The sequence below is a fragment of the Canis aureus genome, chromosome 35, assembly GCF_053574225.1.
Source record: "Canis aureus isolate CA01 chromosome 35, VMU_Caureus_v.1.0, whole genome shotgun sequence".
Taxonomy (NCBI): Eukaryota; Metazoa; Chordata; class Mammalia; order Carnivora; family Canidae; genus Canis; species Canis aureus.
The window spans coordinates 17,588,603-17,615,177 of record NC_135645.1 but is presented as its reverse complement, the minus strand read 5'-3'; the positions used below and the strand labels follow the sequence as shown (position 1 = coordinate 17,615,177).

The window sequence follows — 26,575 nt, the reverse complement described above, 5'->3', positions numbered from 1 at the left end:
CCCCCAGAGGAAAGAAGGTGACTTCTCCAGGACCCTTTGGAAAAAGGATCTGAAATGCTTTCATTTCTCATTGTCATTTCCAATCTTTGCTTTGATAACTACCAAGCCTTACATCAGTGGCCAGCAATTCTTCAGCATCATCCCAGCTGTCCACAGCAACAACTCCCTGAGAGCAAAAGGGAAAGTCGGAGGGATCTTCAGACACCAGGAGCATGTCTGCAATGGGAAAACCATCACTTAAACAGTTAAAGAAATCCACAAGGCTTTAGGAAATAATTGACCAATATTCACAGTTTACTCTTACAGCTGATAGCACACTTGTAAACAAGCCAAAATAAAATCCATATTCTACAGCCAAACCTCTGCAATCAAATTTTGCCCTCTATTAACTTGTCAGTCATGTGTTAATGCCTCCCAAGAGAAGACCGGGCGGACCAAATCCAAAAGCAGATTCAATTGCAGCAACTTGAATTGGTGTGAAACAAACAGATAATGCGTGTTGGCAAAACTTTGAAAACAGGAATTTGGCCTAGATACATGGTCGAGGGCGGAGGACAAAAAAATGTTTTGTAAAATTAGAAGTATAACAGGGCTGAATTTCAAAGGCTAGGAAGCGGGGCAGACCCTGGGGTTGAGCGCCCAGGGAACATTAGCCGTGTAATCCTGTCATATCACGTCTTCCCGGTTAGGAGGCTGAGTCTGTCTTTCAAGGAATCCATAAATCAGCCTCTGTGTTCACCGCTGCAGCTCTGATGGGTCTATGACTCCTGACATGATTCACTTAGTCAGGAAACATAATGCAGGCGGAAGCCAAGGCAGGCTGTCAGCAGCACATCAGCACCCGACTTGGCCACATCACATTAACCACTTACTGCCTAACACTTGCTCCCAATGAAGTTTCTCTGAGCTGATCTGATTTTTGTAATGTTTCCTTTTTAAAATTTATTCTTTTCATTTAAATTCAATTTGCCAACATATAGTATAACACCCAGTGCTCATCCCATCAAGTGCCCTCCTAAATGCCCATCACCCAGTTACCCCGCCCCCCCCCACCTCCCCTTCTGCAACCCTTTGTTTGTTTCCCAGAATTAGGGCAAACCATGAGAGACTCCTAACTCTGATTTTTGTGTTCATCACTCAGTGAAGTGAAGCTGCTATCCTCAACCCCAAAGCTCAGAAACAATTGTGCTTTGCAAATGTTCACGGCGGCTTCGTTTGGAAACAACCCAAGTGTCCATCTAGAATTAACAGACTCTTGTTTGTCCATATAACAGATTATTACTCAGCAAACAAAGGAAAGAACTATGAACATATGCTACAGCATGGAGAAATCTCAAAATAATTTTGCTGAGTGAAATAAGCCAGACAAAAAATGAGTATATACTGTGTGATTCCAACTTACAAAATTTGAGAAAGTGCAATCTAATCTATAGTGGCAGGAAGCATATTAGAGGTTGCCAAGAGACTGGGTGGGGAGGGGAAGACTCAGAGGAGTAAGACTCGGGGGCGGGGGGTTACAAAAGATCATGAGAAAACTTTTGAATGGATACATGCATTATCTTGATGGCAGGGATAGTCTCATGCATATATACATATGTCAGCATTTACATTTATGTGGATAATGCTTCAATGAAGCTATTTCACAAAAGTTAAGAAGTAAAAAGAAATTGGGCTAGCCCAAAGAAAATCAAGCTGAATAGATATATTTAATATTTAATAGCAATATAATGCTTAAATCCTTACTTGAGTGATGACTAAAATGTCCCTTAAATGTTAATACTTCTCAGGGATCTTTGTGTTCTTTCTCATGCCTCACTTCATATAAAGAAAAATTTGTTGAGCTCAATGTGCCAGGTACTATTGTAAGTTTTAGAAATACATCCTAAAATACACGGGGAAAAAATCCTGTCCCTGTGAAGCTTATATTCCAACAGGAGGAGACAGAAATTTTAAAAATAAGTAAAACATATGAAAATATATGGAACGTAAGATGGTAATAAGTACCACGGAGAAAAGTCTCAGGGGAGGGGAGTCAAATGTATTGGCAACACAGGGGCACCTGGTTGGCTCAGTCAGTGGAGCTTGCAATCCTTGATCTTAGGGTTTTGAGTTTGAGCTCCACATTGGGTATAGAGTTTATTTAAAAATAAAATCTTTAAAACAAAAAGTACTGGTCATACAGAGCTACAGTTTTCAATACAGTGATCTGGGAAGGCCTCCATAAGGTGATATTTCAATAAAGGCCTACAAAAGTTGAGGGAGAGAATAAATAGGGGAGAATGTTCCAGAGAGACAAGAGCAAATGCAAAGGCCCTGAGATGGCGGTTTGCCTGGCATTCTGAGTGGCTAAGGTGGGTCAGGAAGGGGCAAATTGAGGAAGAGGGAGGTGGTAGGTTATGAGGGGCAGAGAGGCATCAAGAGGACAGGTCATAGCTCCTCACAGGCCAGGGTGAGAATTTGGGCATTTATGCTCTAGGTGAGCTAGGAAGACATTGAAGGTTTTTGAGCAGAAGAATGACATCATCTGATTTTTTTTTTTTTTAATTTACCATGGCTGCTGGGCTAAAGACAGAGGGAGCAAGGATGGAAGCAGAAATATCAGGCAGGAGACTGTTAAATAATCCAGGAGAGAGATGATGCTATTGACCAGGGCAGTAACAACAGCAATGGTGCGAGAGTCCTCAGAGTGCGGATTTTGAAAGTGGATGGAACGCGTGGGAGACACAGAGGAGATGAAGGACCTTAGGCACATTAGATTTGAGATGCTCCAACGAATACGTGCTAGAACATAGAAGAATCTCAAAATAATTATCCTGAGTGAAGTAAGCCAGACAAGAACTTTATACTGTATAATTCCATCTTACAAATTCCTAGAATTTTTTCTTTTAAAGTGTTTCATTTTTGTGTAAGCTAAAAGGAAATGGACACACTCAAAAGACTTTGGGCATATACATTAACCTTGTTAAGGGTTCTTCTACACGTCTCTCTTTTCCATAGGAATTTCCCATAAACATCTAAAACCCATAGTTTTTTACTGTATATATAGCCTAAACCACAACAATCTATGATTCTGTCATTTTACACTGTGTAAAATCATCAGAAAATAGTGATTCCATAGGAAAAAAAATGAGTAGCAAGTAAATTTCATTGTAAGTCATTCAAATAATTTGGTCCTTCTCCAAACCACATAGAGATATAAGAGAGTCAGTTAGCTATGAGTCTGGAATACCGGAGAGAAGTCTGGACTTGTGACCAAAGTGTGGAAGTCATCAGATGCAGATGATCTTTAAAACTGTCAGTCTAGAGGTCACCATGAGATTGATGCAAAGACTGAGCCCCAAGGTGCTCTAAAAGCATAGGTCGGATGAAAGAGACCCACAAAGAAACACCCAGAGATTTAGAAGAGAAACAAGGGAGGGTGGTGTGCTAGAAGCCAAGAGGAGAGATTCTCAAGGGGGAGGGAGGAATCAGTGGTGTCAAATACCGTCGTGACTCTCAAGGTCAAGAAATGAAAGGTCTATATATTCTTTTGCAAGGCTCATTCATGGCTTCACTGATGACTCTCAAAACTCTATTTTCTGAGCTCCAGACCTAGAACTCCAGCTTCCCACTAGACATTTCAGTGCAGATGGTCATAAGTAGCTTAAACCCAACACTATCGAATCTATGATATTTTCCATGTGTGCCCTGAAGCTATGCCTCTTCTGTGGTTCCTTATGCTGGCAAATATCACCGCCCTACCCAAGCCAGACATGGGGGTGCGATGAAATCTTGTCCTTTCACAGCTCAAATACAGACATCATTTCCATGTAGTTTTTTTTTTTTTAATTTTCCAGCATTTATTTTTTTTAATTTAAATCCAATTACCCAACATACATCATTAGTTTCAGATATAGTGTTCAATTATCCATGTCTTTGAAATCAAAGTATTTAATCTTTCTTCTCTAGAATAGGTGTATGCTGTTGGAATGAGGTAAGGATATAAAAATAATAGTCTTTTCCCTCAAGGAGGCTACAGGAGGGGGCCAGTAGTAAGGCACCATGGCAGGCCCAAGTGCTACACATGCACTTCTCCCGCCATGCCTACCTGCTTCCAGACGCGTTATTTCTAGAAGTCATAAAAGACACCTAATGGGCTTTTCCTTTATCTCATTAACCAGCAATATGGCTGATGCACTGGCCTACCCATTCACTGGAGCAGCTGTAGTCAACATGAAGTGGTGGCTCTTAAAAATGTACAAACTAAATGCATGAGTGTTTGAGGAACTCTGAAAGGTCTTTAGCTCAAAACATCTTCCCCACTGGGCCTTATCAAAATTTACTTTCAAGGAGCAATGAATTTTAATTGGGTTGAGGCTTGAGGTTACCTCAGAGTATCATGTAAACAGAGCTTCCTTTATTTAATTAATTTCATTTCTATCAAGAGAAATGGCCCTGAGAGAATGTAAAAAACAAACAGTGAATACATTTTTGTGAGACACCATTAGGGCCAGGGAGACTGTCTAGGCCAGAGAAGTCCCTCGCAGAAGATTGTTGACCAGGCTGTAGGCTTGTGGAGAATGGAGAGCGCCTGTCTGGAGGGCTGAGGATAGCATAAAGAGGCGGTGGCACGAGAGGAAGCTGAAGGTGAAAGTCAATTGCTTCACAACTGCAAAAAGTGCAGGCGTCAACCTTCACACAGGTTCACTTCTAGATCCCACTCTGAAGTAGGAGATACAAAGAGCCCTTTAAGAGTAGGTATGATATCATTCAAGGCTTTGTTTCACGTGGCATCCTGACATTAAATTTTACTTTCCGCATAGCTGAATGTTCTCCAAGACTCAGTTGAGTTCACTATGAAAAGAGGAAAAGCTGACATCGGGCAAAACAACAACAATAAAAAACCCTTAAAATCACAAAGTTCTGAAAAAAATTAATAAAAAATTAATAATAATAAAATAAAATAAAAATCACAAAGTTCTGCAGCCAGTACCTCTATACCACATCACCCACCATTACCTGTTTCTCACACTGCCATGAACAGCTGAAGAGGTTGTACACTGCCCAACTCCAGAGAGAATCATTCACAGAGTCTATAGTTTGAATAGTGTTCTCTAGTGTTGGGCAGCGCACAATCTGCAGCACCACAGACACATCTTGTTCCTCCTCACAACCAGTGGGGAGAAAGGGAGTAAACACAGGAGACCAGATCAAGAAAAACCTAATGAGTAAGGGGAGTACAACTTAATATGCTCCAGAGTAGGAGGCCCAGATGCTGACACTGTTTGCGCAGAGGCATTCAGGCCACTAGTAGACAGGTTGGGCGCACCTCTTGGCAACCACCACCATGCATTACTGTCACATACTAAAGTGAGTACTCAGGGCAGTAGGCAAAATGTCAAAGATCCCAAGAGACAAGGACATTTTCTGACCCACGTCCTAGAGTTTATACACCAGTTGAACAGTAAGAATGGATACAATAAAACATAGGAAAAAAAATAGTCAAAGAAGAGAAGAAAACTAGGAAGGGATAGGCAGGACCAAGCCATCCTGTTGGCATTAAGAACAAGAATTTCGAGGAGCCGTATCTGAGGAGACGGAGGGAGTAGGTGGGAGCCACACCTTGAACAAGAGTCAGCCTAAACTGAAAGGTAAGGGGAGGAGGGATGCTCCAGATGAGGCAGAGACTAGTTGGGGGCTGGCTCTGGGTGACACATCACCCCATTTCTTTGGCTCCTTTTTTGGGTGCCCAGGCTCCCGACAGATTCTCCACCCCTGGTTCTCCTGTAGTACTGACAAGTGCTTCTCTTTCAGGAAACTTGGACATAACCCTTACATTGCCAAGGTGGGCCCTCCTGTAACAACCCTCGGGACACTCTGAAACTCTCCTTGGGCAAACATGAATCAAAAGTTTAAATTTTAAAATGTCCCAAAGAATGACCCGTGGTGTGGAGAACAGGTGGACTGACGATACCCCCTTTGGACCACCAGATGTCAGTCTTTGTACAGTAATCAATCTCTGCAGCCCCCAAAGACGCAACAGGATCAATGAATTCCAGATAAGCCTGCATTTTCCAGGGGGTCGCCCAGAGCCCTCGGCCAGTTCTATTAGTAAACAGAGATGCTCCCCCAAATCTTACAATCGTCGCTGATACCCTCATTGGGCTCTACATGTCAGATGCTTTGCACAGCAGAGAAATCTGTGCAAAGAATATTAGATTTGGCAGGGCTAATCAAAGGAAGATCCAAAAAAAAAAAAAAAAAATCTGTTCCAGGTTAGGTGGAAGGGAAAGTAGGAAGGGGAACAGCTGCTGCTTTTATATCACCAGTTGAACCCAGGCCAAAAATAACTGTCCAGTTTGCAGAGCTTGCCCCATTTGGGGGGGCACTTTGAGGGCGAAGGCCGTCACTGCTAAGTGCATGATTAACACACTGACTCTAGCATAACAGGCGGGGGGATAGCTGCCCATTAATTTGCTCGCCCGGCTCCTTGATCTCCTCCCACATCCACTCCTCTGGGCGCATCCTTGTCCTCAGTGGCTTTCTCCATACTCAAGACCGTGGCAATCCAATCAGCCTGTCGCTCTCCCCTTGCAGTGACTTCCCGTCCTCGGCCTTAGGGTGCAAGCTGCTGCTTGATCTGGCCCTGCCCACCTGCCCCCTATATCACCTTCTCTCCACCCCCTGCAATGGCCACTTTGCTATTTCAAAGATAAGCCACGTGCATTCCTGCCTCAGGTCCTTTGCACTCACTGTTCCCTCTTCCCTGAACTTTATCCCTGGAAATCCGGCCTGCTCGTTTGCTCATTCGTTCAGGTGTCTGCAAAAATATTGCCTTTTCAGAGCCATCTGGCATGACCATTCTATCTAAAATATAGCCACCTTCTACCTTACCAAGCCCAAATTCATTCTGTCCCCACACCCTATTTTTTTTTTTTTGTAGACCTACCATTCTCTAAAATTATATATTTCTTTGTTTCCTTGTTTATTACTTGGCTCCCATACTAGAATGTAAGCCCACAAGGGCAGGGACCTGTCTGCCTTATTTATTTTCCAATCCTGCGCTTAAACTGCAGTGCCTGGTGCACACACAGCAGTCCCATAATAAATACTTGTTGAGTGACTGCATGAAGTTCATTCTCTTACTCCATAAATTACTTTTCTATTTCTCCTCCTGGCACTACCTTTATTTTGGTTAAACTGTAAAACTCGGGAGTATTTTTGACTCATCACTCTCTCTCATTCCTCCGTTCAGTCATTGCTAAGACCTGTCTGTTCTTCTAGGAATCCACCCCCTTTTCTCCCATTCCCACGGACACAACCTTAGTCAATGGCTTGTCATCTGATTCCAGGACGACTATAGTCACTTCCCCCTAGGATCCCTGCCTTCCATCCATCCTGCCCACCACAAATCATGACCTCCTATTACCCCACCCTTGTAACACATGCACACCCCTCTAAATCCTTGAGTTCAGAAACCATCAGAATAAAACCTGCAAATCCTTTCGTCCAGTCAGCCTGATCTCCGCTCCCTGATCTTGCCCTGCCTTTTCCTGCCACTGTACTCACTGCTACTCCCATAGGAAACACCCTCCCTGCATTACTCCAATACTCATTACTCATAAATCCCCTTCCACTGAGCCACTCAGGTACCCCTAAACTAAGTTCTTATGAGATTTATGAAACAATACTTTTGTAGGTCCAAGAATCTGACATTTGTCTCTTGTTTTAGAATGTCCCTCAGCTCCAGAATACTACACTTACCATGAAGTTCTTTTTTCCCAGACAGAATTTGATAGAATATGTGGTAGTTCCTCTCTCCAGGCTGCTGGAAAATCACTCGGGATTTTTCAAGCAAATCTACGGGATGAGAGAAGGATAAAGAATCATACTTAGGTGTTCTTGCAAAACTTAGAAGGAAAGTAATCAGAGAGTGCAGTGGCTACTCACAAATATCAATGTCTGCAGACGACAGCTTGCCTCTGGCACAGAAGTGCATCCTGATGAACTTGCCCTAGGTAGACACAAAACACAGCCTCCTATTGAAACATTCCCAACAGTTGCAATGGCTCTATTATACACATTATTCCCAAAGTGACTACTTCTCCAAAAGTTAAAAAAAAAAAAAAAGCAACATGGGCCTGAGATGGCACCAGTGAATGCTAGGAGGGCAGGATGATCACCAGGACTAGCATTGGTCCTGGATTCTAGTCTCAGACCTGCCAGCTTCTAGCTGTGTGTTCTTGTGTGTATTACTGAAGCTCTCTGGGCTTCAGTATCCTTACCTAAAAATGAGAAAAATAATATCTGTTCAGCATATTCTTTCATTATTCAGCAAACATTCATTGAGCGCCTACTACCATTCAGGAAACCACGAGCCCTGGACAAATCACATTAGAAAAAATGAGTGTGGTCATAGGTGGCTCAGTTGGTTAAGCATCTGCCTTCGGCTCAGGTCATGATCCCAGGGCCCTGGGATGGAGCCCCACCCAGGAATCTGCTTCTCCCTCTCTGTCTGCCTCTGTCTCTGCTCCTCACCCTGTTTGTTCTCTCGCTCTCAAATAAATAAAATAAAATCTTTAAAAGAAGAAAAGAAAAACAGGTGTGGTCCCTACCCTTCTAAATTCTAAGTGTAAACAGCTAATGCAATGGCATTAATGTGGGAACATTTGGTGATTCTTGAATCATACAGAAGAGTCAGCTGTGCGGGAGTTCAGTGAGTAAAGGAAAGGGGGCAGAAAAGGGAGTCAGAGAGGTAGACAGGCACCAGGCACCATGCCACATAAGCCATATGGGCCACAGGAAGGAGTACGGTTTAATTTTATGCGTGCTCAGAAGACACCGGGAGATTTTGAACAGAGGAATGATGTGATCAGATTTATGTTTTAAAACACCGCTTTGGCATCAATACTAGATGGGGTAGCTTCCTTCCTTTCTTCTCATGAAAAGCCATAAGACAGGATTTAATGGGACAGAAAGGCTGCTGCCCAAGGAGACAGCTCACATCAGAAGGCTGCTGCAGCTAAGGAGGCAGTCAGCGGGCCCTGGAGCTTGCAGGAGGAGGATGTGGTGCCAGGCAGGTGCCAGGCCGGTAGAGGTCACCCATGCGAGGAAGGAGGCAGAGCAGGACGGCAGCCAGGCCAGGGAAGGAGAGGGGTGACAGAGGGATTGAGCCATTAGGTTGACAAATGTAGAGGAATGGGAACCATACACACAGATACACATATATGTGCATTTATATGCACACATATAGCATGGTATTAATTGAAATAATTTAACCTGGATTTATTTTTTGGACTCCCTTTACTCTTTCTCCTCCTCCCTTCCTCTCCCCTTCCTTCCTTCCATTCATCCATCTCTGTATATTTTGCTTCTCTTTTTCTTCTATCCTACTTTTTTTGCATTTTCAATTGCTTTCTTATTTATCTTTCCACTTGCTGTTCTTTCCCTTCCTTTTCTTTTTCCTTTCCTTTATTCTTGTCTTCCTTTTTTCCCCTCTTCCCTCCCTTCCTTCCTTTTCCCCTCTTTTTTTTTTTTTCATATTTCAGCAGAAAATCCTTCACATTCTATCCAACCTAAATCTAGCAGTTGTTTTATGGACCGATATTAGCACCTGCTATGCAGCCAGACCTGGCAAGCAGATGTAAGTGCAGGCAGGGCAGTGCTAAGGCCCTGGGTAGAAACCAGCCACATCAGCATGAGACTGTTATTTAATTGTGCCCAAAGATTCAAACAGGAAGCCTTCTGCAAATTTCCTTGTAAATTATAGAGTGGCGCCCTGCCACTCATTTTTGGCATTAGATGGGTTTGTGAAACTCGATTTTGAAATCCAAATTCTTCCTGTATCCTGGGAATGCAAGTTATCAAAATCTATTTTAAAAAATGTTTTCTCCCGGGGCAGCCCGGGTGGCTCAGGGTTTGGCACCACCTTCAGCCCAGGGTGTGATCCTGGAGACCTGGGATCGAGTCCCACATCAGGCTCCCTGCGTGAGCCTGCTTCTTCCCCTGCCTGTGTCTCTGCCTCTCTCTTTCTCTTTCTCTCTCTGTGTGTGTCTCCCATGATTAAATAAAATCTTAAAAAAAATATTTTCTCCCCAAAAAAATTCCCCAGTGGAAAATGTGCAGAGGTAGGGGAGCCATAGGCAAGAATAGAAATAATAACTGTACTAAGTGATTTAGGAAGTGCTTACTAAATTGGCTTGCTATAAGGAGTATAGGAAATTATGAAAGAGAAAGTACTTTCAAATCTGTAAAAATGCAATAAAATATAAAGTATTATTAGAATTTGTTGGGTGAGCTTCCCTACTGGAAGTGGAAAGGAATTTGAAACTATTAAATCTGGTCTTCTGGAAATTGACCAAACAATAGAAGCTTCTCTGATGTATATTTATATGTAGTTTTAATTTCTTAACAATGAAACTGATTTCTTCCTTTTTTGAGGAATCTAATAATATTAGACTTCTTTGATGTTCTAGAATTTTTTTATACCTATGTGCTCAAGAATGAGTTTTATCATTTGCTTAAAAAATTAAAGACTCTGATACACTGCTCAATCATGCTACTTACAAAACGAGAGGAGTTATCATTTCTCAGGGTTTTGGCATTTCCAAATGCTTCCAAGATAGGATTCACTTGCTTGATTTGATCTTCTAAAGACCCCTGAGATACAGGTAAAATAAATACAGCAGATGAAGTTTTCAGTAAAATTCTGTAATATGGTAAGCCCTGCATCCCTAGGTCAGACCCTATTCTTGCTTTGATAAATAGGAGCCAAAGCTGTTTCCAAATTTGATTACACAATGTTACTTCAGAATGAGAACGCAGAAAAACAGATGAATGAGAAGCTGTCTTAACATAAAACGTCCCTGTGAATATATATGGGAGCTCATTTATTTGCAATACTTCTCTTATGGTCAGAATTGGCCTAAGTGTGAAAAGAAACTAGATATCTACAATCAACCAATTAATCAATCAATCCCATAGCCTATTTCCAGACAAACTTCATTCCTTATATTTTCTCCATTGTTAGTCTCCTTCTCTTCCCACCTAATTCTTACACCTGGAAATTTATCCTAAGCTAACACAGCAGATTCTTGGCATTATTAAATTATATTTTTCCTTCTTACTATTCCTAAGTAATCTAATGGTTCATGCCAAGCTGTGAGTCAATGGTGGTATTTATTTTGATTTTGAATCATATGTGCTTAGGAGGTTACCTCCACAGAGTGAGTCTGAATGAGCACTCAGCATCCTGATTGCAACATGGCTATGTTGTTTTCCACTCAGCATCAAAGATCCATTTTATGGGAGGAATTACATGGTATATAATATTCAAGAATTTATAAACTTAGGGGTGCCTGGGTGGCTCAGTTGATTAAGCATCCCACTCTTTATTTCAGCCCAGATCATGAGATCAAGCCCCACTTCTGGCTCCGTGCAGGGTGTGGAGCCTGCTTAAAATGGTCTCTCTCCCTCTCCCCCTACCCACCCACCTCCACACACACACTCGTGCACACACTCTCTCTCTCTCAAAAAAAAAAAAAAAGTTTATAAACTTACAAATACTATATCCCTTCTAAGTATTATTGGTCTACTATCCTTTAAAGAAATAAAAGGACTATAGGAGCAAGGATTTTCATAGAAGTGATATGTATTATGTATTGTTATGTATTGTCTATCATAAGGCCAATGGCTAGACCAAACAATTACGCAAACAACCAAAATGCACACAAAAATGAAGTAACATCTAGTGAATAATAGAGTTCAATGATACCTAAAGAAATCAATCAAATTCAGGAATGTGGCAGTTGGGAAAGAAACTTTTTGTGCTTTGAAAATTGGACCAGTTTGCTATTTTGATATACTTCTTACTTTGCAGAAACAGCAGGAAGCATCCAGGATTGAATTGAAAAAGCAAAATAACAATGCCAGACATAGAAAGATGAGAGGCCCTAACAGCTCAATAACTCATTGATTCTGAGTCCCACTCAGCATTATCTAGTTATATTTTGCATACCAATTCTCACGGTCTAGTTACTCTCAAATTATTACGAAACCCATCAACCAGTTAATGGAGCTAAACAAAGTAAGCTAAATTAAAAATCACCAAAGATAAAAGTAATTAAATAGAGAGGGAAGGTAAGTAGAACCTGGAATGTGATTAAAGTTGAGAGTAGGTCCATCAGGCTTTTGGAATTTGACCCAGGAGTTAGTGATGAAGGAAGCAGACTTCTACTTTTTTGCATTTCTGTGGGAGTCTGACATCTCATGGTAGCTAAAGGGATTCAGAAATATCCAAGGTAGCCATTCAAGGCATTGATGATTCTAGTGTTTCGGGAAGATGTTTGAATCTTAAGTGTTATTCTCAGAGGGTCTAATCAACAAAGATCAGACTAAATAGCCCTTAAAGCAAATCGAAACAAATTATGTCATTTCATCTTTTGGGGTTACTGGTTTGAGCACTTGATAGTACTCTCAAGAGGCAAAGATGGGGGGAAAAACTTTTCTATAATTTTCTAATTGTTTTATGGCTTTTGTCTCCTCTTTTCTCCCCAAAAGTGGTCAAGGCAGAGCCTCCGTGATTAGTGGATAGGACCCCCTCACCTTTCTTGCCAAGATATATGAATACTTACCGGCTTTTCCCTAGATTCACCCATGGTTGCAATGGTGGCAAAATACTGGATAATATGTTTGGTGTTCACAGTCTTTCCAGCACCAGATTCTCCTCTGTGATTAGAAATTCAGTGATACAGTTAACTGGTTCAGATTATTAATGAAGTGGGAGTTAAATCATTTTAACCATATAGACTAAGACAAAAAGGAAATGTTTTATGGAAAAATGGAACTTAAGAGGAAACTTAAAGAGATGTAGATATTTAATTGGTTGGGAGAAGGGGAAGAACTATCTCAGGCTGGAAAAACACCATGAACAAAAATCAAAACTGAGTACAGAAAGATTAAAGATTTTATAAAAACCGGAAGCCTGTTCTTCATGGTCCTGTTAACAAGAAGCTGAAGAACTCCTCTATTAATTAAAGACAAGTCTCCTCATTACCAATTGTTCGAGGGATTTTCACATATTAAGGCTAGCACAGGTCTAGGTCCAACCCTTTCCCTGAGAAGAGGACCTACCAATCATTCCACCAGGCAGTTAGGTTTTAGAGTTCCTTTTTTACCTTTGATAACCAGTTAACTTTGTGATGTGGGAAGAACACAGGGTGCTAGTCTTATTACAAGCATCCTAGGATCAAGGCCTGCCTTTATCTGTATGAAACTCCAGGAAACATTTTATCTTCTCTGCAAAGGGCTAAACTCAAACTCCCCTTCTAGCTCTAAGATTCTGAGACTGTTACTCTTGAGATGACTAAAGCCAATGGAGAGCCCATTGGCTTTAGGGTGACAACACCATTATATAGGAAGACCAAGAACTTTAGCATTTCACGGTCTCTTGAATCTTAGTCACCCAGCCACCATGCTGACATTTCACCAGGCCAACCAGGGCTCTTCCCATCAAAATTAGCATCCAATATGGTATCGCTGAAGTCTTTTCCTTCCTTTTCTTCTCCAAGTTGCATCATCTTTTACTTCCTATTTAATGTACCTTAGTCTGCCCCAATCTAGCTGCCCAGATAATAGCAGGTTACCTGTTCCATGGTCATACTCATTGAACTTTTCTCTCTGCCCAATTAGTCCACAGACCTTTGAAAATGACTATTTGGACAAATTGTTCTCCATCAGGAAGATGACTAAGATCAGCTTGTGCATTATGCGTTCTAAAAGATCTACTAAGATGGTGGAGGCAGCCTAGCGAGTACCATATTTGGAGTAGTCACGGACTAGAGTGTTATGACAATTTCCTGAGTATCTTATTCTTGCCTAGAATGTATTCTGTATGTAAAGAGCAAACAATTCAAGGATAGTGAATTTCTGTTTTATTCCCAGTAAAATGTAGGTGTCTGTTTCCATTGAACCTCTCACTGCTAGCCAAAAAGAAGAGGCAAGGCAAACACTTACGTCAAAAGTACAGACTGATTCTCTTGATCTACAAAAGAAAGGAAAATGTCAGAACATTCTTCTGCGAGAGCTTCTATGTTTTGGCAAACTTATTCAAAATTTCCTTGGTTGCGTTTTGAAGTCAGACACAAGGAAAAGGATTTGCTCCCAGCTGGAGAAAAAAATACCATTTGAGTAGTACAGAGTAAAAGAGATTTTTCCCTTGCCCCTATGTATGTCAGTCATATGAACATACAAATCTCAGACCTATTTTCTTGCTCCAAATATAAATGATAACTGACTAATGGTTGACATTTTTGCCATTTTAAGCCTTTTAAGAAGCATGGTGTTACAATAGCTACAGAGAAACTTCTTAGGCCAGAAACTCTAGCAGGTGCTTTATGTAATAAAAGCTGCCATCTACAGGGGGCTTCCTCTGGGCCAGCCACTGGGCCGAGCACTTTCAATGCATTATCTCCCTTAATTTGACATGTGAGCTAATCATCTCCAGAACCCTAGGAGGCAGGCTCTATTTTGCCCATGGTTTTATCCAAAAGAAATGGAGGCTTCAAGTGATTAGGTAACTGTAAAGGACACGCTCCGCTCACAATGCCTACATGCCTCTTTAGTGACACTGAGAAAAAGTAGATCAGATATTTTTACCTTTCATTTTGTAGGGCAGCCACTTACTGTGAAGCATATCCTGAAAGGCATTATCGGCAACAGCGAAGATGTGAGGGGGAGCTTCTGATCGCCTCTTCCCTTTGTAGGCAGCCACGACTTCTTTCTGATACACTGGGAGCCACTTGTAAGGGTTTATGCTCACACAGAAGAGACCTGAATATGTCTGAGGAAAAATATCAGAGGAGATTTCAGAAAGCAGGTTAGCAATACTTCCTGGTTTGTCAGCTCTCTCACTGCCAGATAACATTTGCTGAAATATTTACTCATAAAGGAACTAAAAAGAGGAGAGAGCTTTTGGATCCTTACAGAGAAGAGACTGTAACAGGAAGAGACAGAACCGGGTTAGAGTGGCAGCAGGGCCTGGGGTTACCTCTCCCCGGGGAGACCCGCTAACTATGAACATGTCTGACACATACACCCTTTGAAGACAGAGACAACACCAACAACAGGCTGAGCAGCCATCGGGCATTTGAGGCCAGAAGGTGGCTTATGTTTCAGCAAGATTAGGAACCTGATTTGTAAGGCATGAGAGAAGAGCTCATTTGGGTCACTCAGTCACTATAATAACAGAATTATGGCCCCCCCAAAGGACACATTCTGGTCCTAATCCCTGGAATCTGTGAATACAATCTTATTCGGAAAAAGGATCTTTGTAGGTATAATTAAGTTAAGGATCTCAAGATGCTATGTGGGTGGGCCTTACATCCAATGGCTGGTGTCTTTATGAGACACACAGAGAGGAGAAGGTATGAACACACAGAAGAGAAAGTGATGTGAAGACAGGGGCAAGAGCCTGGAGTGGTGGGGCCACAAGGAATGCCAGAAGCCACTAGAAGCTGGAAGGGTTAAGAAATTATTCTCTCCTAAAGACTCCAGAAGGACTATGACCCAGCTGATTTGATTTGATTTTGGACTTCTGGCCTCTAGAACTGTGATAGAATAAACCTCTGTTGTTAAGCCAACCAGTTTGTGGTAATTTTGTTACAGCATCCAAGGGAAACTAATATAGTCACGTATAACAGACGGCCAAGGAGCAAGTTGGCTATATGTCATGGCTTCTATGGAAATGGAACCCAAGTGCGACCATTTTGGTCCAATCTACTCAGGGCTGCTGCTGTTGAATAGGCTCTGAGTAAATCAAAGAATCTAAGTAACCATCACCAATGTAATGGTGATGAAAAAAGTCATTCCTTCTACTGAGCACAAACAGGGTGACAGGTACTGCACTATGTGCTTTACATTCTCTGATTTAATCCTCCAAGCTATCTTGGAGAACCAAGCATTCTTATTCCACTTTACGGATAAGGGGACTTCAAGTAGTTAAGAAACTTAACAACAAGTGAATGATAAGACTAGCATCTGGACACTGATCTATCAGGCTCCAAGCTTCATACCTTTAGTTCGAGAATCTAGGGAAAGGGATATGAATGTTGACAAAATAAGACTGGGGAAATGCTAGGGGAAGGTCCCTTTCCAGTGGCCATTCAAGGATTATCCCCATGGAAGTCTGCTTAAGTTCAAAGTAACCTATTATCCAAGAGAGGGTTAAGAAATTGCCAATATGAGTGCCAACAGGATATTTCAGCAGTAAAGCATATATACACACATAGATCATCCAGTGGTCATAGCGCCTCTTCAGGGTATGCAGGACCGACGCTTCATTGAGATGAGTCAGCATTGCTAGATCTTCAATCATTTCACACTTTGGGGGATTCATCTGCTGGACTTCAACCTCCTTGACACTCAGACTCTGCAGAGAGGAGAAAAATCTAATATGTATTTCCCTATTTTATGTTTCTTCATTTTACCATAGATTGGAAAGAATCTTCAAAAATTCTAGAAAAAAAGATAACTCCTGAGGGATGGGTCCAGAAGTTTAACCAATCCTAATAAAAGACGGGTGTTTCTCCTACCCAAGATTGCACCTTGTCTGAAGATTTAGTTTTAAAAAGTTTTTGTTGAATGAAAATATTCTATCTCGCGGAGCTCTAGTCCTGTGTCCCCTCACTGACTCTGGCTGCCTCTGAGAGCACACACATCATATTGCCTGTGGTTTGGCATGTCTCTTGATGCTTAGCAGGTTTAGAGGAAGGAATTGGGAGTGAAAGATCAAGGAGGCAGATGAATCCTTCCAGACTTTCTTCAAGACCTATCTTCTCCCTCAATCCTTGCCCCACTCCCTTAGCTCATTTAAAAAAAAAAAAATATTTTACCATATAAACAACCTATATTATCTTGGCACAATCTTTTGCACATGATTCAATAATTTAAAATGTTAGACTATCTCTCACCTAGATTATAAACACCTGAAGGGGGATCCCTGGGTGGTGCAGCGGTTTGGCGCCTGCCTTTGGCCCAGGGCGCGATCCTGGACACCCGGGATCGAGTCCCACGTCAGGCTCCCGGTGCATGGAGCCTGCTTCTCCCTCTGCCTGTGTCTCTGCCTCTCTCTCTCTCTCTCTCTCTCTCTCTCTGTGACTATCATAAATAAATAAAAATTTAAAAAAAATAAATAAATAAATAAATAAACACCTGAAGGAGTTCTGATGGTGTTTTTATAGTTACTAAAGCATCTATTACAATGTGACACTCGTGGTGGGTACTCAATAAATATTGATATCTTGATTACTATGGATGCGTTGCTACCCAATAGTTGTTCAGAGTTGCTCTCAAAGTTTCCTAACACCATTTCCTATAGCTCTTTTCCTCGTTTAATAAACATTAGCATCAATCGATGGGTCCATTTAATCCCAGTTGGTGATGGATTCCTCTTTCAAACCTCTCACACTCTCCATATTCTTTTTTTTTTTTTTTTTTTTTTTGAGTGGTGGGGGGAAAAGGAGTGAGGATAGGGGGAGAGGGAGAATCCTAAGCAGGTCCACACCCAGCACTGAGTCCATGGCAGAGCTCAATCTCACAAGATTGAGATCATGACCTGAGCCAAAATCAAAAGTTAGACACAAACAACTGAGCCATCCAGGTGCCCTTACATTCTCCAGATTCTTCATCAAATTCCTAACCATAATCTGCTTTGACATTGCTCCAACAGTAATCACTTTTCTTTCGAATCTCTTTAATTTCCATATGTCAAGGACTCCTTTTCTGTAGAACTTAATCAGGTGTCTTACGTCTTTAAATATCTCCCTTTAGCTCTGATTCTGTTTTTCTATCTTCTTTCATTGCCTACTATCTTCCATAAGTATTACTCTACACCTACTGGTTCCCTGTCTCTGTTAATGTTACAAAGACTGTTCCTACGGTGATTGAAAGTGTAGCTACTTCTAACACCAGGAGGAGGAAGCCTGGAGCTAGGGAGACACAGAGTGGGGCTAAAGGAATGGGACTGTCATTATGTAGTGGAAAGATAAATAGGACAAAGCAAAATCCTTTAGACTCTTCTTTCTACATTATTAACTTAACTGCTTTCATGCTCTTCTTCTTGCGATTTCTTTTGATAATAATTATAGCCATAATATTTATAAATCACCTTAAGTACTGTTGAAAAGACAGTTTTGGAACATGTACTCAGACAATAAAGTCTCTCATTTGGAGGACCGATAAAATAGGGTTGGATCCCACTAAGAAAATGAAAAGATGGGGATGTAGGTGGCTCAGTCAGTTAAGCATCTGCCTTCAGTTCAAGTCATGATCTCAGGGTCCTGGGATGGAGCCCTGTATCAGGCTTCCTGGTCACCTGGGGAGTCTGCTACTCTCCCTCTACTCCTCCCCGCAACTCACGCTCCCTGGCCTACTCTCTTACATGCTCTCTCTTAAATAAAATCTTCAAAAAAAAAAAAAAATAGTGAAAAGACAACACTGGGGAAAAAAATCTTTGCAAATCATAGATCTGATAAGAAACTTATATCCAGAACATATAAAGAACTTTTATAATACAACAACAAAAAAAGCAATAAGCCAATTAAAAAAATGGGCTAAGGGTTTGATTAGACATTTCTCCAAAGTTACACAAGATGCTCAATATCAATGCCAAGATGATATTAAGATGCTCAATATCATTAGTCATTAGGAAAATACAAATAAAAATCCCATTAAAATACCACTTCACACCCACTAGATTGACTATAATCTAAAAGGTAATAATATGCGTTGGTGAGGATATAGAGAAATTATAACCCTTACAAACTACTGGCAGGAATAGAAAATGATGCAGCCATTTTGGAAGACATTTTGGCAGTTCTTCAAAATGCTAGACATAGAAGTTACCATATGACCCAGGAATTCTACTAGGTATATACCCAAGAGAAGTTAATACGTCCACACAAAAACTTACATGCTCACGTTCATGGGAGCATTATTCCCAATAGCCAAAACATTTAAACAAACCAAATGTCTATCAACTGGAGAAAGAATGAACAAATGTGGTGCATCCATACTATGGAATATTATTCAGCTATACAAAGGAATAAAGTACTGATACATGCTACGACGTGAACCCCAAACACTATACTAAGTGAAAGAAGCCAGACACAAAAGATCATGTGCTGTATGATCCCATTTATCCAAAATGCCAGAAGAGACAAATTTCTCTATTGAGGAATAACATAGATCAGAGGGGATAAAGGGAGGGCAACCCATCTGGGGTCCCCTCCCTCTCTAGGAGCTTTGTACTATTGCTCAATAAACTTTGCTGCCCACCAAAAAAAAAAAAAAAAAAAAGTGGGGAGAGAGGGGAATGATTGCTAATGGGTACAAGATTTCTTTTGGGGATAATGAAAATATCCTAAAAATTAGATTACAGTGATAGTTGCATAATTCTTTTAATATACTAAAAACTGTAAAGGCCATTTTTAGGTAAAAAGGTTTTGAGTGATGGACTGTAGAAAGGGCCCACAGCGACCACCTGGTTGGATACAGACTGGCCCCTGGGGGGACCCAACCTCAAGATATCCATACGCCCTAACTGACCCATGGGCTGCTTACAACCAGGCACAGTTACCAAAATAGGGAGAATTCCATAATTCCCCATACCTCACCTTCCCTCTAAAACCAGCCCCCACCCCCTGCCTCTGCAGACAGCCTCTCCTCTGCTGTCCTGCCCACTGCTCCCTAGCAGTGTATTCATTAAATTTCTTCCTCTTTGTTCTGCTTCAGGTAAATTCTTGTCACTGCCCAGACCACCTGCTTCCACCCAATCATCCCCCCACAGTTAAGGGCTACCATCTGACCAAACACATTTAACCACCACCAAAACTATTAAATTGCACACTTTAAAGAGGTGAACTCTATGGTATGTAAATTATAGCTCAATAAAGTTGTTTTTAAAAGTTGGCATGGGACACCTGGGTGGCTCAGTGGTTGAGCATCTGCCTTTGGCTCAGGTCGGGATCCCGGAGTCCTGGGATCAAGTCCCATATCAGGGTCCCCGTGAGGATCCTGCTTCTCCCTCTGCCTAGGTCTCTGCCTCTCTCTGTGTCTCTCTCATGAATGAATAAATAAAATCTTAAAAAAAAAGAGGTAAATAAATATTGGCATAAACAATGATGGGAAAAAGACATTCATATCTGTTTTCTCTCTTTTAATAAGAGATTGTCCCAAGACTCATTTCAGGGCCCATGTTTCCTTATTTAGGACATTCTGATTTTTTTTTTCTTGTCTATCTAGGGAAGTTCCTGCTGATAAGGCCCAAGTTCTTAATTCCATTACTTAAATAAAATCTATCTAACTGGGGATTTTTTATGTCCAGATACTGTCAAAAGGCATATTAAAATGGTCATTTATAAGTGGCCTCCAGAGCTTTACAACTCAAACAGCAATGCTTTAGATGATAAATTGCCCAAATACGAAGATAAGGATGTGAAAAAGAGGAACCTTCTTGGTAATGTTTGTTGTGGAGCTGAGGCACAATCAGGAGACTGGAGACATGACTCCGGGCATGGAATGGTCTAGAAAATCTACCAGGAACTGTTCATCTGAGTCAGGGCAGAAATAGGGACCAGCTCACCACCATGGGGCTGGCAGGCAACCCGAGGTCAGTGATTCATGGGAGGGTCCCGAGGTGGACCGTCTGCTCAGGGTTATCCTACTGCCCTATACACCCAGGGGGCAGGGGAAGGGGCTGCAGGCCCCTAGAGCCCTCCTTCATATGCCCTCCCTGACCCCTTACACTCTAGCTTATGCTCAACACCTGCCCTAAACCTCTTTCAAAGGTCTTAAGTGACCTCCTAATTCTGAAACGCTGAGGCTCTCTCCAAGACTCTAATCTCTTACTCTAAGGTTTGGCATTACTGACCATCCCCCATCTCTTGGCTTTTCTGGCACTGTGCTATTCTTAGTCAAATTATCCCTCTTTTTTTTTTTTTTTTTTTTTAAGATTTATTTATTTACTTTAGAAAGAGAGAGCATGAACAAGCATGAGGCATGAGGGGAGGAGACCAGAAAGACTCTCAAGCAGACTCCCCACTGAGCACAGAGCCCAGGGCTTTGATCCCCCACCCTGAGATCATGACCTGAGCCAAAATCAAGAGTCGGATACTTAACCAACTGAGCCATTGAGGTGCCCCGAATTACCCCTCTTTCTTAATCCAAACACAACTTGCTTCAGAGTTCTTTAGGTCACTATTCACTGCAAGGGGCACCTTTAAAAAACAATAAAACTTGAAATGTTGGTGAAAGAAGAGAAAATTGAGTTCTAGAGTCAATGATCTTTACCACTGGCAACTGTTTTACTCTGATTTACCCAGGGTCATTTAATCTTTGATAGGAAATGGAGGAGCTTCTCAAAGATGCATGAATTTTCCAAAAGCATATCTATCAGTGGCATCTCCTACCCAGGCTTTTATCAGAGAGAAGGGATATTTAATTATTTAAGTAAAGAACACAGTTATTCCAGAGAGAAAATAAAGATTCCTTTACCTTTCCGTCTGCTGTCTCAACAATTACTTTGCCATCATTTCTTCTCCCTTTAACCTCGGCCTCCACGTAGGCATTTCTGCCATCAGGAATCCAGCATTTCTTCTCCCCTACGGAGCCAAAAAAGATTATAACCATCGGATTTGTACAAAATAGATGCTGGACACTCCTGTACTGAAAGATGTGATCTCCTTTCTGCTAATTCGGCCTGGTGACTTGGAGTCACCAATATAGGAAATTGCAAGGTTAGATAAAATCGTGAAAGCTCATCCCAAAGATGACACACTGACTCTGCAGGAAGGAGAAACACTTGAGCAAGCCAGACGAGGACCATCACAGACCATTGTGCAAGGAAGTTACAGGGCAACACCCTACAAGCCACTCTTCCGGACCCCAACTCTTAGCTCTCACTCCGTCCCAGGTCCTGGGTGTTCATCCTAGTGCCTCCCCCTCCCCTGCTCCCTTCCAGAATACTTCACTCAGAAAGGTCTGGTTATATCTGAGTGAAAATTAGGTGAGTGGTCATGCCTGTGTTTCAAGCCTGCTGAGAGAATTACGTGGTCAGAATTGGAGGAGAGGGGATATGGGCTATTTTTGCCAGACAGCATAACTGCTTCACATTATTTCCCCCATATAACATTTCTGTTCTCTGCCCCCTCACTTCCACACCCCACCCCTAAGCAAAGCATCTGATCACAACGTGATCACAAAATGAGAAGCTTTGGGGGAAATGAAACACCCTTATAACACCTGAGACAGGCTCGCTTGGCTGCTTCTGGGCTTCTCTCCCACCTGAGACAGATGCCAGGGAATATGACTAAGACATCTACTTTCAGGAGCACCGGGGTGGCTCAGCTGGTTAAGCATCAGGCACTTGATTTCTGCTCAGGTCATGATCTCAGGGTCCTGAGATTGAGCCCCCTGTTGGGACTCCCACTGAGCGTGGAGCCTGCTCAAGATTCTTTCTCCCCCTCTGCCCCTTCCCTGCCCCCTCTCTCCCTATTTATAAACAAAACAAAAAACCAAAAGCACCTACTTTTAAGGGAAAGTGAGTCTTAACAGAAGCTCATGGAAGTTTCAGGTCTCAGCTCATCGAGTAGGTAAGGGGGAGGGAAGAGCAGAGCACTTGTCTGGAAGAGGGAAAGTCTGAACCAATGGCTAGGAACCCAGTGCAGCGGAACCTATAGCAGGGGTGGGCAATGCCAACCCCATCACCACCACCGCCCTCAACACAAAAGTTAGGAGGCCTCATTGGTGCTGGACAGGAGGCCCTGACCAGACGCTCTCCCCAGAGGTGACCTATAGGAACTATAGCAGGGGTGGGCAATGCCAACCCCATCACCACCACCGCCCTCAACACAAAAGTTAGGAGGCCTCATTGGTGCTGGACAGGAGGCCCTCACCAGACGCTCTCCCCAGAGGTGACCTATAGGACCTGACGGTGTGTAGGAAGCTGGGCAACATTCGCCTTCATTCCACCATGCTTGTCTCTGCAAGGGATTTTGTTGCACACTACTTTCTTGCTGCCCCTGTCTTCGCTGTGCTCCCTTCCTTGTCCCCTAAACCAATTTGCCACTAAAACTGCCTGGGAAGATTTTTGTATTCCTGTCAAACTGATTTTGCATTTGCTCCTACTTGTCGTTTGCATTTTAAATACTGGTTTTGCGCTATATTTATCATTTTGGTCTCTTTTTACAAAAACGGATTTTGCTTTGTGTTATGTCTATGAAAAGAGGCTTGTTTTTGAAAAGCACCTCTTTGCATACATTTTGTGTGTTTAAGGTAAATAAATGCACTGTATTTTAAACCAAATGTTATCACTCGAAAGAAACATGGATATCAGCTGGCACAGATTTCCTTTTTTTTTTTTTTTTTTAGAAAAAAAAACCTGAGGAAAGAGATTAAGAGAGTTGTCTGTAGTCACATAGCTAATTAGTGGCAGTCATTAGAATAATGACTCTAGAAATTAGATCACCCATCTCCTAAATCAGAGCTCTTCCATTACAGCACATTTCTTCCATTTTACATGCTTAGTTTTTTTCCCTCCCATTTTTCTCTCAAGGATTAGGTCCATCCCCCACCTCATGATTAGCCCCATCCTTTGTCCTTTAACTTGCCTGGAAATGGTAGGAGAGAATTTTTGGAAACCCTTACCTATCTGAGACCCCAGTTCCTAACAGGAATGTTTTTGAAGACAAAGGAAAGGAACTCATTTTTTAAATTTTTAAGTGTTTTGCACTCATGAATAATTGCAGAAGTGGAAATGTAAACAGTAATGGCTTTGAGTTAGGCTACCTGGACTTTAGTCCTGGCTCTGCTAGTGACAAGGTGTGAAGGAAGGGATTCATCTCTTTGGGCCTTGGTTTTCCCACCTGTATCCTCACAAGGTTTGCCTACATGATTTCATATCTTTAGATGACTAGATACCCTTTCTAATATAAAGGCAAAAATAACAACCAAAAAAGGCAACATGTGTGTATTGGAGAAAAAATGAAAACGTAGAGAAATGTATAAAGAAAATTGAAAAAACAAATCACCCATGGTGCACTTGGCTGGCCCAGTCAGAAGAGCGTGTGACTCTTGATCTCAGGGTTGTGTTCGAGTTCCACATGGGGTGTAGAGATTATAAAAAAAATAAATAAAACTAAAAAAAGTTACCCATAATGTAACAACACAGAGATAGCCACTGTCTGAAGCATTTCCTTCCAGTCTTTTTTCTATACTGTTGCTCAAGATTGGAGAAATACTGTATTCAGCTTGGTAGTTATTTGAAATAGAGTGTTTAGGTGCTCTAACATTAAAATCACTTACATTTAACTTTGGAGGGGTGCTTTGTGTTTATCTCTTAAAGCACTTTCTCCCTGACACCCAGCCATCCTAGTTTTCCTTCCCAGGCCACATAATAATGTTTGGTGTTTATTTTTCACACTAATTGTTGCAGTAGGGCCTCCACTGAGGAAGGCAGGCAGAGCAAGTGTCATCATCCTGCTTGACAGATGAGGAAACCACAGCTCAGTAAAGTGCAGTGATTTGCTCTGATTACACCGCTGGAGAGGATGGGTGCCAGGGAATTCGAACCCAAGATTACCTGCCAAATAGTCTAATCACACTGCTTCCATTTGGCCTGAGTTCAAAAAAGCAGGCTCCATTGTCTGCTAGCCCAGGGGAATGAGAATCTTCCTTAGTCTTTCTGTTTTTGCTGCCACTGCGTTTCTATGGGGAAAACCATTTGGCCAAAAAAAATTAATTAAAAATTATTGCTATATTTGAAGTAATTATTTACAGTGCTGATTCTACTAAATGCATCATCCAATTATCTCTAATGCTTTGGCCTAATTTTTATTTTCTCGCTGGCACCACTATGATCTTGTCCTTCATTATCTGACTACCTGTGATAAGCTTTTGCATGCCCAGATCTGACCTCAGGGATAGTTCTGTTATTGTATTTGATTTGATGGATTATAATTAGCTACTCTAAAATCCAATCATCGTAATGAAATCCAATGACTGGAAACTGGGAACTGATCCAGGACTGGACTCTGATGGAAATAGAATGCCCTACATACCCGGCTTGAATTATAATCGGTCATATTAAAGTCTAATGTTGACTAATTCTGAGTACTTACTAGAACAACAGTCAGCCCTTACGTTGCATTGTTGAATCATTTTGGAATTAAGATAGGTAGGTGGCTTAATGCTAGATCACACTGTGAATCTGACTTTAAATCTCCAACTAGCTGAAATTCGGATGCCCACGCAGCCCAGCCACACAGAGAAGGAGCAGGAAATGTAGCATTTATTTAGAGATTTTAATGTAGAACCCAGCCTTCATCTGGAGGGTAAATCCTCATTAACCTTTGTCCTTGCCACGAGACTAGACATCAGGGTGAGCAAGTCTCCTAATTATCTTTCGTTGAGTGTTGGCTAAGTGACCCTGCTGACCTGGAAGACAGCCAGAGGGCAAAGTTCCAACATTAGAAAAGTCTGAAGAGGGCCAGGGACGACTCCTCTTTCTCCTGCCTTCCTCCAAGGTTTTTCCTTTCTTCTTGCTTAGAGTGTACCAACACCACCTACAGTCCAAGCTCCGGGCCCCGGTCCATGCTACAATGTTCACCCACAGTAAGTGGTTTCTAAGAAAGGCTTTATCTGGGCCCACTCCTGGGGGTGGGGTGGGGATGGAGTCTGTGCTATCACAGTGCTTCCTCCAAGAGAGAACAAGTAAGCATGGCTTGGGTTGGGTCTGCCTCCCAGCCGTCCTCCTCTTCCTTGCAGACTCATCTCTACCCAGGCCATGTAGGCCACTTAGCTCCTCAGTTGTCAGTCTAATGCTCATTCATAGAGGCGAATGCACCTCGAGCAAGCAGGTTAGGTTCCAGAATTGACGGCTCTTCTCAACCAATCAAATAAACCAGTTTCCACCCAGAAGCTGTAAAATAAATGGAAACCAGCAACCCCCACAAGTCTTACCATCAAAGGCCACAGCCTGTAGCAGAAGCAGCTCGGCCTGGCTTCTTCTGAGGAAGGCCGCAGCCTCTCCAAGCTCTGACACATCCATCCTTCTTTAGTGGTCCACCAAAACAGGCATCAGCCTGAAAGTGAGCAGCAAGGGTTCACTCTGTAAAGACAGGTGTAGGAAGGAACCGGTGGCAATGTGGCCTCACACACTAATCCAAGATTCCCTAAAGATGGGCCAATAAGGGTTAAATCTTTTTAACTACCCCTCCCCTCCTCTCTCTCCGCCTGTCTCATGTGTATGACAAAGTCGGACTCAAGAACATCTTACTGTATCAGGGCCAACCAATCCACTAGGCGCAGAAGCCACCAGCATCCATGATGCTTTCAGGGGCCCACAAAAATAGTGTAATAATAATTTTATTTAAAATCAGAATAAAACATGAATATAATACTTAGGACACATAATAAGGAATCCATCCTGGGTAATATTAATTAGTCTTTATACCAAAGCAGTTGCAAAATCTGATTTTTAATATTTTTTGAAGGAAGAAGCCCACAGAGACAGAAGTGCCTAAGGTCCTCATGAAAGTCATCA

The 26,575-nt window shown here is 42.0% G+C and overlaps 1 protein-coding gene across 1 annotated transcript in view; it reads right to left on the bottom strand.

Moving 5' to 3' along the window:
- MYH15 (myosin heavy chain 15) overlaps positions 1-26,252 on the bottom strand; it is a 149,456-nt gene extending 123,204 nt beyond the window's left edge. The window contains exons 1-10 of the mRNA XM_077884155.1: positions 25,993-26,252; positions 21,529-21,635; positions 16,262-16,405; positions 14,662-14,818; positions 13,993-14,020; positions 12,612-12,705; positions 10,546-10,638; positions 7,930-7,993; positions 7,744-7,839; positions 113-216 (exon numbers count right to left, since the gene is read on the bottom strand). Coding sequence (XP_077740281.1) covers positions 113-216; positions 7,744-7,839; positions 7,930-7,993; positions 10,546-10,638; positions 12,612-12,705; positions 13,993-14,020; positions 14,662-14,818; positions 16,262-16,405; positions 21,529-21,635; positions 25,993-26,080 — 975 coding nt within the window. The 5' untranslated portion in view covers positions 26,081-26,252. The remainder of the gene's footprint in view (positions 1-112; positions 217-7,743; positions 7,840-7,929; positions 7,994-10,545; positions 10,639-12,611; positions 12,706-13,992; positions 14,021-14,661; positions 14,819-16,261; positions 16,406-21,528; positions 21,636-25,992) is intronic.
- Between the last annotated feature and the right edge of the window lie 323 nt (positions 26,253-26,575).